Here is a 14,129-nt window from a genome sequence, read left to right as displayed (position 1 = left end):
CATCCTTACATAGTGTACACTGTTGTAGTGGAATAACTGAAGTCACACAGTATTGTACTTCTGCCTTCACTGCTTTGTAATTTCCTCTATATATAGCAGTTCTTGCTAACGTTTTACCTGAGTAGCCAGCAATATTGCATCATCTTGTAGATGCAATAATCATCTTGTAGATGCCATAAAGTACACTTAATTTGACTTTATTTGGAAACAGTGCTTATTCAGCATTTGTCATTACTGTATGACTTTTCATCCCAATTTGTAATCACTATTTTGTTGAACAAAAAGGGACATCAATGTGTTAGGGTTTTGTAATCTAAATCTGTAAACTGAATTGTTATGTCAGGAAGTGAGAGATAATGATGAAGACAAGAAGCATCAGGTGACCTGTCAGGGTTCTGAATGATTTTTTTCACAGTGCATTGGAAACAGAGTCTCAGAAATTAGGGAAAAAATAAGATTAATTGAAGTCCTTTTTTTCATTTGAAAAGCAGCCAGAAATATAAAGAATGTGGCTAGTTATTTCGAATTTATTCTGTTCAATTTAGTTTAGAATCCATGTTTTCTTAATTTATTGGTACAGGGCTATTGATTTTTAGAGTTTTTATCACTTACCTTTCTCTTTTTAAAATTTTTCTAGGTCAGAAGCTCTTCAGTTGTCATGTGTGCAGTAATTCTTTTTCTACAAAAGGAAGTCTAAAAGTCCACATGCGTCTGCATACAGGAGCAAAGCCGTTCAAATGTCCGCACTGTGATTTACGGTTTCGTACGTCTGGGCGCAGAAAAACCCACATACAGTGTCATTATAAACCAGAGACCAAGAAGGTTAGGAAGCCTGTTGCCCGTACTTCAACTGAGGGACTACAGCCAGTCAGTCTTCTTAATTCATCCTCAACAGACCCAAATGTTTTCATCATGAATAACTCTGTTTTGACGAGTCAGTTTGATCAAAATTTACTTCAACAAGGACTTGTGGGCCAGGCTATTCTGCCTGCTTCTGTGTCAGGTAAAAACGGGTTACTTGTTGTTGTTGGTATTTAGATGAAATACTGAACTCTGCTTTCTACTAGGGTTCAGGAACTTATAGCAAACGCTACTTCCAGGCAGGTAGCATTCAACTTCCTGCACAGTGATGACATAAATAGCTATTTATTTTAGAATGAAGAGAAAAATGTATGCTGGTCATAGTTCACTTAGAAAGATTTCTTAAGTTCTGCTGTGGTGTTGCACTGTAGAAGGGAAGAAAACACAGATAAGTAGCAGGAGTACTTGTGTTCTTTTTGGTAATATTCTTGCCTTTTCTTAAAAAGGAGAGAAGCAAAACAGTTTTGCAGTGGTGTCTTGGTCTTATATTTAACTATAGTCATCAGCTACCCTAAGCTGTTGTCTGAAACCAACAGAGTTCAGAATATACTGGTAAATGTTTTTTTGACAGGCTTGGTTTGTGAAAAATTGGAGATTTAAAAACTATCTGATGTTTGCTTGGAGTTCTTGAGTGAACAGAATAAGGAGTCCTAGGAAGAGGCAGGAAACTTTTAAAATCGAGATTACTGATTTGTATTTTGCCCAGAGGAGGTATTTCTTGGATGCTTCGTAAAGCAGATTTATTTACTGTAGTAAGGGATTTTGGATAGGCAAAGATAAATGTTTTTGAGACATGAACCAAAGGAGGCTGGTTGATCATACTTAATACTGAAGGTGTTTGGAAAAGGTATGTCAAACACAAGGTGACTTCTTCACCTCTTCTGAGCATTTGTAGCAACAGTCTGTTCAACTTTAATATTAGTTTTCTAAGTTGTTAAGATTTTGTTTTTTAAATGCCAATGTACCTTTATTTCCACCCACATATGTGTGTAGGTTTACCTTTGATTCTTTCTTGAATAAAGTTTCTGTTCTGTGCATAGATGTAGCAATGACTTTCTCCTGTGTGTTCAGGTGTACATAGCTTGTGTAAGTGTTGCTTGTATTTAGGGGTGGCATACTCTCCAATGAAATTTATACCAAATTTCTCCAGGTTTCCAAAGCTACTTTGGAGCAGTTCTTGGTTTTGGAAGATGCCAGCTTGTGTTTAAGCAATAGCTATCCCTAAATTATGTGGAATTTATAATTAGCAACTGCAAGTTATGTTTTCTCGCATATATACGTGTTTGTGTAGCTTTTGTAGCGATTTCATTTATAAAAATAAAAATGCTAAAAGAGGTGGTCAGTAATGATAAAGAAAAACATTGTAATGTGGCTGTTTTCTTTGGTAGCTGGAGGTGACTTAACTGTGTCCTTGACAGATGGTAGCTTGGCCACTCTTGAAGGAATACAGTTACAACTTGCTGCTAATCTAGTTGGACAAAATGTTCAAATCTCTGGAATAGATGCCACCAGTATTAACAACATAACATTACAGGTAGGTTGCTTTTAGTCTCTTGTCTCTAATTTTGTAGAGTCAGTTTGAGGACTGAAGGAAGTTTAATGAGTATACTTCTGGAAGAGTTCCCTTGAGCGAGGTGTTTGGCAGTTCTGTGCTATATCAATTGTACAGTGATAAAAGACTTCAACAATAGCTACATTGTGGGGTTTTTCTGTTTAAGTTTTTCTCCTGCAGTCTTTCTGTTTTTTACCCCTCTGGGATTTTGTCAGATTGCTTTAAATGCTGCTTTTTCTTTTAATTGCATTTTGTCTTTTTCACTTTAAAAGCATTTTAGGCTAAATCTCCCCACCCAGCAGTCCCCACCCCTGAAAACAACTCAAATGATTACAGAGAATGTTTTTTTCCTTACCATAACACCTGCATTATTTAGCATGTTTTTAAATACTTGGTTTCAGAATTTAAATTCCCTTTGAGCTTGTAAAATGGACAATACAAATACTTTATATAAAAAAGTGAGATGATTACATTTAAATTTTAAAATGATGTTAACAGTTTTGATGAACTAGTTTAGGTTTGATCAGTTTCACAGAATCATTCTGAGGTTGGAGAAGACCTGTGGAGGTCAACAGGTCCAACTCCAAGCTAGGGGAAAAGTCATTTGCAGAGTTGCATTGACTTGCTTGGAGTCTGTCTACTCAAAAAGTTTCTAAAATACAGTCATCTTTGATTTTGACTAGTTCCATTTCCTCCAGTTCCCAAATACTCATCCTTAAAGAATAAAATGTCTGTTTTAAATATTGAGAATAGATGTTTGATAGTGAGCTGGGAGCTTTCAGACTCATAGGAGCTGAAAAAGTAGGTAGTTTCTGATATCAGTCTTATCTTCTGCTCCATGCCTTTTTGCTTTGAAAGTCCTGAAAACAGCGTTAAGAGTAAATGCAACAGTAAGTCCGTACAGAATGCCAGTATAATGGGTACCCAGAGTCCAGCATGCTTGTATGCAACTATAATAATGGTTTCCCAAACTTTTTGATGAATCTATAGCTGAAGCTAGACAGGCTGTTTACATGTAGACTTTGGAGACTTTCTATATATATAGACATTTAAAAACAAAAAAACAATAAAAACTAAAATGTTCAATTATGAAGTTCATACATATACTCTATATGCACCTTTTTGAATTCTAGGTTTGCTATGTATATTCACGTAACCCATATTTGTTAACTTCAGATTGAGAACTTGCTTTTCAGATTGATCCAAGTATTCTACAGCAGAGTAATTTACTCGCTCAGCAGCTAACTGGAGATCCCAATATGGCTTCACAGAATCCCACCCTCCAGACAACAGAAAACACAGTGCCTGCTAATGTGGTTATTCAGCCTATATCAGGCCTGTCTTTACAGCCTACAGTAACATCTTCAGCTAACATGACAATAGGATCCCTATCTGAGCAAGAGTCTGTGCTGACAACCAATGCTAGTGGTAAGCAGTGTCATAAGTCTTATGCTTTGAATTTCTTAGTTTCAATCATGGCACTGAGAATTTTTTTAATACCTTGTTTAAAAAGATAGGCGTATACTTCTTGTAGCAGCATATTCGGCAAATTCTACAATTTTATCATTGTTAATACTTTTTTCATAATGTAAGCTATATAATAAAAATAGAAAAACATTTATAGTCTTTAGAAATGTATAAAAACTTTGAAAATCTTAACCTTTAGAGGAGTGGATTTAATAGTGGAAACAATTTCTCCTTTAGAGTGCGAGTTCTAAAATCTTATGTTGGCTACATCTTTTTATAGTAAGAATTTAGAATCATATAGATAACATATATATATATAAAAGATATACACATATATAAATATAAATCTATATATACATCTATATATGTATAGATGTATATAGTTTTATATATAAATATATTTAGAAAATGTAGTAATTGTTTTAAAAATTGTATGTATTGTAAAGATAGGATCTTCATAGATTTGTTTTTGTTTGTTCTATCTATTTAGGTACACAGGACATCTCTCAAGTCATGACTTCACAGGGTATGGTATCATCTTCAAATGGACAACATGAGATAACGTTGACCATAAACAATTCCAGTTTGAGCCAAGTTTTGGCTCATGCTACAGGGTCTACTACTACAAACTCTTCAGGAAGTCCTCAAGAAATCACTCTTACAATATCTGGTTGGTATTTTTAATAATTTCTTAATGGTACCAGGTCTCCATTTCATAGGCTAGCTATACAGTATTTGAGGATATTTTCCACTTTTCACAGCATTCCTGTGGCGTACTTTTATATACATCAGCTTTTAAAGATACTCCCCAAATTTGCCTATGAAAACAGCATACGTTTGCTTTGAGGACCTGTTAAATTGGTTCCCTATTTTATTCATAGTCTCAATTCAACAGATATTTCTCAGGGAGAAAGCCTGGATAAGCAGTTCGTATTTCCTTTCCATGCCTTATGTGGTGTAGTATAACTCCTGGGTAATACTGGGATGGGAACAAGCAGCTCGGGGCAGATGTTGGGGTTGAGTTTATATGATCTACATTTACTTAAAGTACAACCATCTGCTAATACGTGCTCTGATCGTTCTTTGAGTTGTACTATTCAGTCTTTATAATATGTAGTTAATACGCTGGCTCTCTTTGAATACGTTTGCACCAACTTTCTTTAGTGCCTCTAAGAGACCGATCCTATTATACAGCATAAATAGCTGTCCACTTCCCCCCAAGACACTTTTTGTATCATTGCATTTCTTTAGTAGAATTCAGTGTAATATTTAGTGCTTCTCTCTTTTCTTTTATTCTCTCTTTTTTTCTTTTCTGTAAAGTGTTTAATATTTTCAAGTGTTGTGGCAATAATGTCCATGTTAAAGTGTCGTGGTTCTGCACCTCTGTGTTTTTTGCTTGTCAATGGATGTTCACACATCTAAGGAGAAGGGACTTTAGCTGTGCAACAGCTGACAGAATCTGCCTTCAGTTTCTGCATGTTGGGTGCCTGTTGACGGTTCTGCAAAATTAACACTGATGTTTTTCCAAAAGAGAACATGTTAAATGCAATTCATTAACCATATAATAGATATAAAAAATATTTTAAATATTAGCCCTTAGTTTGCTAGGTTGTATAGGTTCATGAAGTTGGTGACTTGAATATAAGAAAGATCAATTTGTCTAAATATTAATAAGCAGAAGTATCTCTCTGTGTTAGTATCTAGATGTATGGTTATGTGCGTACATAACCACATCTGCATTAAAAATGTTGAACCACTGCATAATGAATTTTGTGCTTTGGTTTTATTTTCTACTTCTCTTATATCTCTTATGATATGATCAATTTTTTATTGTCGAAAGTACAGTAGTAGAATAATGTTGAGATACTTCCAGTTATAACAAGATTAATTTCTGTTTAGGCCAAGATCTTATTCAGCATAATTCTGGAAGCAGTGATATGAATAGTAGCTTAAGGCTGACAACACCAACCATCAACAGCCAGAGTACAGGGGCGACATTAACTATAAGCAATGACCAGCTTCTTTCTCAGGGCACTTCACTAAATGCTCCAGGTATGCATAAAATGATCTGCTAAGAAAAAACAATGTCGTGTTAAAAAACTAAATGGTAGGCCAGATGACTGAACCTGGAATAGTATGATCTTGCACATTACAATTGAGGAACTACAAGGCTTGGGTGTGTTTTCTCACTAGCCTTACATTGTTGTGCCAATTTAAATTATCCACTCCACAGAGTAAGAAAGAAATACAGATGAGGCCTACCCCAGAATATTCTGTAAAATTTTGAGGTTAAGGCATGCTCTTATGTAATGAAATACAGGCAGTTGGGTTGTACCTTCTGTCTCATCTTTTCATTTCTTTGAGACTTATAAACTGAGAGCTGTGAGGCCTCTAGTCATGTTGGAGAATCTATTTTTATACAGGTATTGTATAACAGTTTGATATAGCTAAATAAACTAGCCTATTTAGCAGTTACAGTTTATCAGCCATGTTGTGAAAATGGGCTGGGATTGTTGTGTTGTGGAGTTTGAAGTTTTGGTTTTACTACCTTGAGTCAAAGTAGTCTTTGAGAATTCTGAAAGCAGACAGACTACAGAAATGTGTAACCTGAAATTTCTTCAGGTGTTCTTTTGGCAATGAATATGCCTTCTTACAAAGTTATGGCTTTGCAGTGTGATATACATCAAGCTATAGTTAGAACTATTTTTTCTAATTTTATCATTTGACTGATGGTTTTTGACATGTCATTAGTTTAACTGATTTTTTTTTTGCTTTTGAGACACAGAAGCATAGCAAAAGAGAAGTAGAAATGATTAAGTTCAATTAAAATAATAAATTTGCAGCTAGAGCTTATGTAACGGGCTTTTTAACTATTCTACATATATTCCAGAGCTTAGTACAACAGGTGGAACAAACCTTCCTTCAACAACACCCATGTCTCAGTCTACAGTTTCTACTCAGAATTTGGTTATGTCTTCATCGGGAGTTGGAGGAGATGGTAGTGTCACTTTGACTCTTGCTGACACTCAGGGAATGTTGTCGGGTGGTCTTGATGCGGTTACACTTAATATCACTTCACAGGTAAGAAATGTTTTTTCTGAAGTGACAGATAAACTAACACTACTGTTTCGAGCGCAGGAATTTGAGATTTTGCTTAAAAAATAATTTTGTATGAGATCATTTTTTTTGTGATAAACTGATTGTATGTATGGCTACTGTAAGTAATTCTTTAGAGAGCAAAACCTGACCAAGCCACTTAAAACAAACCGTAAACTTAATTTCTTCTAATTGTAGCTTTTGTGTTTTTCCCCTTTAAATGAAAAGGGAGATTGGTAATGAATATTTCCTGTGGGTACTCTTGAATTAGTTCTTACCTAATCACAGAATTGGTAGATAGCACTTTCTCGAGGGTTGGAATGAGTGTTACAGTAAAAATGTTAGAGAAATGTTAGTAGCAATTCTGCTAAGTGTTCAGTACGCACAGAATAAATAATGAAAAAACAATAAGCTTGCTTTAAAATGTCATTTTTTTTCCTTCTGGTTAAATTTAGGCTGTCCCTTTATTCTTTATTGACGTAAAATAAGTCATATGCTGTTGTAATAATTTATGAATTGTTCTGCTGGGAAAGTAGCAAAGGCTGTTTTTTCTCTACTCAGTCTTCAAAAAATACCTTCCAATTTTGATTGCATAGTCCTGTGTGGAAGAGGGTTAAAAATAATTTAATCTGAGACAGAATAGTTGACCTGTGATAATAGGACAAATTATAAAGACCTTGATGTAGCCTTTCCTTGAGGTCCTAACTCCTAGAGGCCTAAATCAGATCATTCTTTTACCTTAAGAATGCTAACCTGAGAAAGTATCATCACTTTAGTTTAATTATACAACATACTGTTCAGTAAACAATATAGTTTAGTATTCCCAAACTTTTTATTGTTTAATCTGGTAAATTTTTTTCTTCTTCCTTGTGGATATACGAGTTGAAGAGTAATTGTGTTTTTTTCACAGCAAGTAATAGGAAAGTGATTAAATTAAGCCCTCTTTAATAGAGGTAGAGTGATAAGAAATGATGCAAGAACTGTGCAATATGGCTATCATCTCCCAGGTAGCTTTAGCATTAATTTTGTTTTTATTATAATGTAAGATTTTTGTGGTGTCATTGAAAGCTAAAGACGGGGAAAGATTGGGTGAAGGCTTCTTAAATGTTTCTAGTGATGCATTTGTCATTTTTGACGTTAGAGTAACAAAGCAACATGTAGCTTCATTTCAGACTTTGTAATCATTTAAACAATGTAAAGTTAAGTGTTGATAATTATTAATAAGCTGCTGTTAAATTAATTAGACCTTAAGTCCAATAATGGAAAATCATATTGGCTACTATGCAAACAGTGTATGTAGCGCAAATCATGATAAATGGACAGGTAGTACATGAAGTTAGTGCATTTCCTGGGGAGATGGAAAAGTCTTTAATAGTAAGAAATAGAAGTAGTGGTGTGATGTTAGTAATTGTGAATCTGAATTGGTAACTTTTTTGATTTCATGTATTTTGGAAGTAGATTTATTTAACAGATTTTTAAAGGGGAAATATTGTGGGAAGACCATGCAGAAAAGCAGAAAACAGGGTTAAAGAAGGTATGATCTGAAAAGACACAGATAAGGGAAGGATGAAACATGCAGCACTTGATGCAAGACTTGGAAAAATTGAACTGCATCTCTGCTTTTACAGGCTTCCAATCATTGTTACCCTTAAGTTGGTAGGTTTAAGATGAGAGGGGAAGAGGAGAGAAAACAGTAACATTTGTTCAAATAGGATACTGGAAAGTGTCTTTTTCTAGGGGAAAAAAAAAGTTTTGAGGTATAAAAATAACATGCTTGACTACAATTAACTGTTTAAATATAATTACTCCTACTTTTTTTCCCTTCTCTCTTTCACAGGGTCAGCAGTTCCCTGCTATACTCACGGATTCCAGTCTCGCTAGCCAAAGTGGGTCAGGCTCACAGCAAGTCATATTGGTGAGCCATACACCCCATTCAGCAGCTGCCAACTCTGAAGAAATAACATATCAGGTAGATGCAATGTATTTCTTTGTCTCTTGTGGGTAAAAGATGTTATTAATAAAAAGTATTATAATGATTCTTCTGTATACTGAAGCAGGAAGACTGATGTCATTCCCATTGGGAAGAAGTTTATTTTAACTGCCTAGTCGTCCGGATTGTGCTTAAATTTTGTGTGAAGAACACTTTTTCATATTGAAAAAAGCCAACAAAGGCTTCAGGCTCTGCTGGAGCCAGCAGCCCTCCAAGGCACATGCCCAGAAGTGTAGTGGGGTCACCGCAGCCGTGCTGGTGGGGGTGGCCCAGCCTCTGCCCCAGCACCTCTGAGCTCCTCTGAGGTGCTTTTGCAGTTGTATCAGCAGAAAAAGAAAAATGAGTTAGCCTGCTACAAGGGGGTCAGAGGACGTGGTGAAAGAAGACGTGTAAATGTCTTACATACAATACATCAAGTGTCTCATTGACTTTGTTTTTCCTGTTAAGATTTGTCTTCTGCAATCCCAGTCACCTGCAAAGTGGGATAGTGACTGAGTAGCAGTATTGTGCAGCAATGCTGTAATAGTCAAAATATAACAGTAATGTAAACTACATTTCTGTCTTTCTGGTGACTGTTGACTGACCTTTCAACATTTTGGCCTTTTCCTTGGAGGTTCCAACTAGTTGGAAATGTGCATACATGTATAATTAAATGTGTGTGTGTATCATTCTGTTCAGTATGTATTATATCATTCCTAATTTTGTTGCTATTCCTGCTTTCTATTATGGAAAATATTCTACTGTGTTCTGTATCTTTCTCAAGTTCAGTTCATCCTGAATAAGTCATTTAGAGTACTTCCTTTATCTTTTGTATATTTTCATTTATTTCTTTTTATAAGCTTTTGCATTTAAGATTCTTTTCTATCCACGAAGTTCAGCGAGTTTTGTGTTACCTTATTTGAAGAAAGTGAAATTTTTGCAAATGCCATCATTGATTAAAAACAAAAAATAACACAGCAAAATCCCACCCACACCTCTCAACTTTTCATTACAATTTCAGTACTTATGAAATCTTGTGTTGGTAGCTTAGAGCTAATTCCTTAAAGGAAAGAGTTCTTCAAGAATAAACTAACTGAAGAGAAAACATAATTATCCTCTGTAAAAATAGGACACTCTTTGTTGTTTTTTGTTGTTGTTGTTTGAGATGCTTTTGTCTTTGAACTTCGTTTGGTGAGAAAAGCATCATCTGAGATGCTCAGGAATATACAAGTATAGGAAAATATTCATATACTCAAACACATTGGATTTTTAGGACTTAAATGAATTTGAGCATAGTTACTCTAATTTTTTTTCTTAAAATAACTGTATTTGGTCATTCTTAAGAGCAATGAAATACAAGTTTATATTTATATGCAACTTATGTTTTTCCTTTGCGTTGATAGCTACTTGCAAGTACTCCAACAATTGATCACATTGAAAAATAAACAGCTGTTGTGGGTGTGCCTATGTAATTATTTGACTGTTTTACAAACTGTTATAGGTGACAGAGGTTTCTCCTAATGTGACTAAAAGCAGTCAAGCAGAGAAAGAAAGTCGTGTGCACCAGTGTTTTGAGTGTAGTCAAACGTTCTCTTCAGCCACCATGTTGATGCACCATAGTAAAGAGGTTCATGGCAAGGAAAGAATACACGTTTGCCATGTCTGCAATAAAGCCTTTAAGCGGGCAACGCATCTCAAGGTATTTGGTAATAACAGTGGATTGGTCTGTTAACTCGTTCTTTCGGTTTGGACTTCATGCTAATGAAAGATACCTGTTACCCCTTTCCTTTCCGTTCATAGTCTGTGAGATATGAATCTGAGAGGGAGAGTCTAAATGGTACTGCTTGCACAGATAGATAACTCTTTCTTGGACCACAGAGTATGCATATATTGTCCTTAGAAAAATGTGACTGTCATGTAAATAGCAATGGCAGAAAAAGATTTCATTTATTTTATTTGCTTATGTATGTCAGCATTGCTTGTCCTGATTTCCAGATAGGCTTTTGTAGTCATAGGAAACACTTTACTTTGCACACTACCCTTTGATGTTTAGGTGCTCTCTCTTTTGAGCACAATGCAAGGAAGCATTGGTTTTAAAATATCCTTATATTGTTGCAGTTTAGTGATATTTTCTTTGTTTTCTTTAGATTATGAACAACCTGATACTCCTGAATCTTTTCAGAAATTTTAGTTGTATTTTTAATTATGATTATAGAATGTTCCTGTTAAGAGTATCGGGCTGTAGTAGACAAGTGGTCTTTCCAGGCCAGTATCCCATCTCTGAGAGATACTAAAAGGCAGTGGTTTGAAGAAGTGTATTAAGAACAAAACAAACATATAACTTGTCCAGAATTTTTACAGCTTCCCAGAAGTTATAATAGGAAATTTCCAGATCCAGAAGCCATGTCTTAATATTTAGTAGCTCTTCAGAGAGCTTTTCGGGAGACTTCCTGCCATTTTTATATCATATTTTAAGGAAATATACTCTGGTTGTGAACTTCACCCCCTCGGAGTGAGCATGTGTTACAACAAGATTATTGGTCTGTGGGGAAACTCTCAGAATGCTGTCAAACTCAGTTACTTATGTTTTAGGAGAAATTTTCCAGCAAAAAGTTTTTGGAATACAATATGGATAATTGTTTAATTAAGTGATGATGAAAAAAAACCACACAAAAACAAAACAAAAAAAGATACCAATCTCTTGTTTCCTTAGAAGTAAACCTTTTCTAGGTTCAGCATTAGTGTGTTAAGACCACTGAAGTTAGGACTGATATTAATGCTTCTTAATAGAATGTGCCATACTTTCATTCTGCTCACTTACCTGCAAAGACCTTAGTGTTTTTTAATTAATTCAACAGTCTGTTGTTAAGTGGTTCAATGTGCATGTTGATAGTGCAGCTCTGTGTGTTGTGATTGTCTTCTTCTGAGGCCTTCGCTCTTTCAGAATAATACTTATTCAGGTGCTGAGTGTAAATGTCTATGCATCAGGCAAATGAGGGGGAGATGGATGAGAGGGGGAAAAATCCAATACTAACTTACTATGTATAATTGCCCTAAATCCATGTTTGTAAGTGAACAAAGTATTCAAAGAGCACTTTGAATGAATAACTTTGTCATTTTGCTTCGCATAACTAGTGAGGTTACTAATGTATTCAAAAAAAAAATAAAATAGTCCATACAGTTCTTGACAGAGGTTTTCAGGAATGTAAAGCTACTGATGCCTCAGTCTTACAAAGAGATGATATGCAAATGCAGTGTCTCTTCTAAAGGGAAAAAAAACCTGCAGGCTTCCGTTGTCCTCCTGCTTGTCTGCTGATGACTAAGATCCTCTGCTTTTGTCTTCAAAATGTGAATATATTTCTGTGTTAGATACTGAAGGTTTTTTTAAATGGTTCTAAAACATTATCTTTTTCTCTACTGGCTTAGGAACACATGCAAACCCATCAGGCTGGACCTTCACTGAGTTCCCAGAAGCCTAGGGTGTTTAAGTGTGATACTTGTGAAAAAGCTTTCGCTAAGCCAAGTCAGCTGGAGAGACATAGTCGAATTCACACAGGTAACATGGGAAATGTTATAAATAAAAATGGGGAAGTTATCTATGTTGCTTCTAAGCTGGAGGGGACTAACTGTAAGCTATAGCTTAAGACAACACCCAAAAAATGATTAGTCTTTTGTTCAGTGAGTCAGCCAGAGTTTTCTCTTTCCCCAGTATCATTGTCTGGCAGTTAGCTTTTGGCCGCTCTTCATGGATTTAAAGCAAAATTCCTAATCTCTTCAAGCTATCGTGCTAGCCTTGTCATTTTTCCTTGGTTGGTATCACTTGCCTGTCTTGTGAAGGATAATCTGAGTTTCACCTTCTGACTGGATCTTCACTTTACACTCTCAGGTTCAGTCTTGCACTTTTTAGTATTACATCTCTGCTGTATAGGCTTGCCTATATATCCAGCTGTCTTGTGCATGCTCTCATTACATGCATCTCAAAATATTAGAACTTTCTTTTCTTTGACTTTGGTAAGTACAGTCTTAATCAAATCCATATGAAATGGTTTGGCTTTTTTGCAGAACTCTTTTCTGGATGTCATTGTACTGCGTTGGATTCTTGTTTATATGCCTTCATTCTCCTCCGTTGCACCAACCACAAACTACCTGTCTTCCCATTCAAGTGACTCTGAGCTGTTCTCAACCACCTTCTCTGCCTGCCCCTATCCCTTTCTCTCTCTTCCTTCTTCCCTCTTCCCTGTCTCTATACACCCAGCCCCTTATTGAGCTATTTATTCCAGTCTCTGGTCAGCATGTGATCTCTGTAATTCTCACCCTGTTTAAAATTTCCCTCCACATACCTGCATGCATTCTACCATATGTACCAAATGTTGAGAGGGGATGTTCCTCGACTGCTCGTTCGGTTTCATCTTCAAAACATTTTTAAATCTTTTGCCAGTATATCATGAGGTCTGCACATAAATGAATGTGGTCTGATACTTGCTTTACCACGAAAAAAAGGATTTGAGAAAAATTATTCAAGAATTCAAAATGTTTGTGGATGAATTAGATCAGGCCTATATAATGTACAGCCTTCTATGCATTGTCTGATTTGTTCTGGAAGAATGAATTTGCCTCATTTCAGTTGACTAATTCAGCACACGCGTTGTATACTGTCAAAGGTAAAAACAGGAACAGTAATTGCAAACACCACCTCATTTACACATCAGTGTTTGACGAGCTTTGGGTTATTAGGATTTGCCAGGCAACTGAGAGCCAGAGGGGCTGCAGATCCTGGATCTGTCTTTTTTCACATTTTGTTCTCCTACTGTTGAGATCTCTCTAGCAGGGAAGGATAGGAGGGTGGATAGAGAAGATTCATGAACTTAAGATTAATTTATGGTTTGAGGCGTTTCACAAAGGAAATCCTTAGATTTGGGAATCCTGAGAACAGGTTTACAGATGCTGCAGTAGGAGGCATGGATAGATAGAGGTAGTGGGCATTTGCAGCAGTTTGTCAGCTAGCAGCATTTATTACTGCTCAGTTGTAGCTAGTTGTATTTATTCCCATAATACATAGGTGTCTGTAAGCCTGCTTTATAAAAGCTTTTTACACCTGGTTGAAGGTGGTTTCTCATCTGGTTGTGAGAGTAGGCTTTGATTTGATCTGTTACAGCTGTTATGTTTTAGAGGTCTCTGGTGATC

General features: G+C 35.8%; 1 protein-coding gene across 6 annotated transcripts in view; it reads left to right on the top strand.

The window, feature by feature from the left end:
- ZNF236 (zinc finger protein 236) overlaps positions 1 to 14,129 on the top strand; it is a 74,443-nt gene that overhangs the window by 52,567 nt on the left and 7,747 nt on the right. For 4 of the 6 annotated variants that reach the window (XM_080581089.1, XM_080581085.1, XM_080581090.1 and 1 more), the window contains 9 exons: positions 638 to 1,003; positions 2,250 to 2,395; positions 3,610 to 3,841; positions 4,371 to 4,550; positions 5,780 to 5,932; positions 6,771 to 6,961; positions 8,814 to 8,945; positions 10,447 to 10,644; positions 12,372 to 12,501. In XM_080581089.1, coding sequence (XP_080437215.1) covers positions 638 to 1,003; positions 2,250 to 2,395; positions 3,610 to 3,841; positions 4,371 to 4,550; positions 5,780 to 5,932; positions 6,771 to 6,961; positions 8,814 to 8,945; positions 10,447 to 10,644; positions 12,372 to 12,501 — 1,728 coding nt within the window. The remainder of the gene's footprint in view (positions 1 to 637; positions 1,004 to 2,249; positions 2,396 to 3,609; positions 3,842 to 4,370; positions 4,551 to 5,779; positions 5,933 to 6,770; positions 6,962 to 8,813; positions 8,946 to 10,446; positions 10,645 to 12,371; positions 12,502 to 14,129) is intronic. The other 2 variants (XM_080581086.1, XM_080581087.1) reach the window with 2 other exon arrangements.

This window comes from Anser brachyrhynchus (genome assembly GCF_964034855.1).
Source record: "Anser brachyrhynchus genome assembly, chromosome: 2".
Lineage (NCBI taxonomy): Eukaryota > Metazoa > Chordata > Aves > Anseriformes > Anatidae > Anser > Anser brachyrhynchus.
This window is presented reverse-complemented; position numbering and strand designations above follow the sequence as displayed.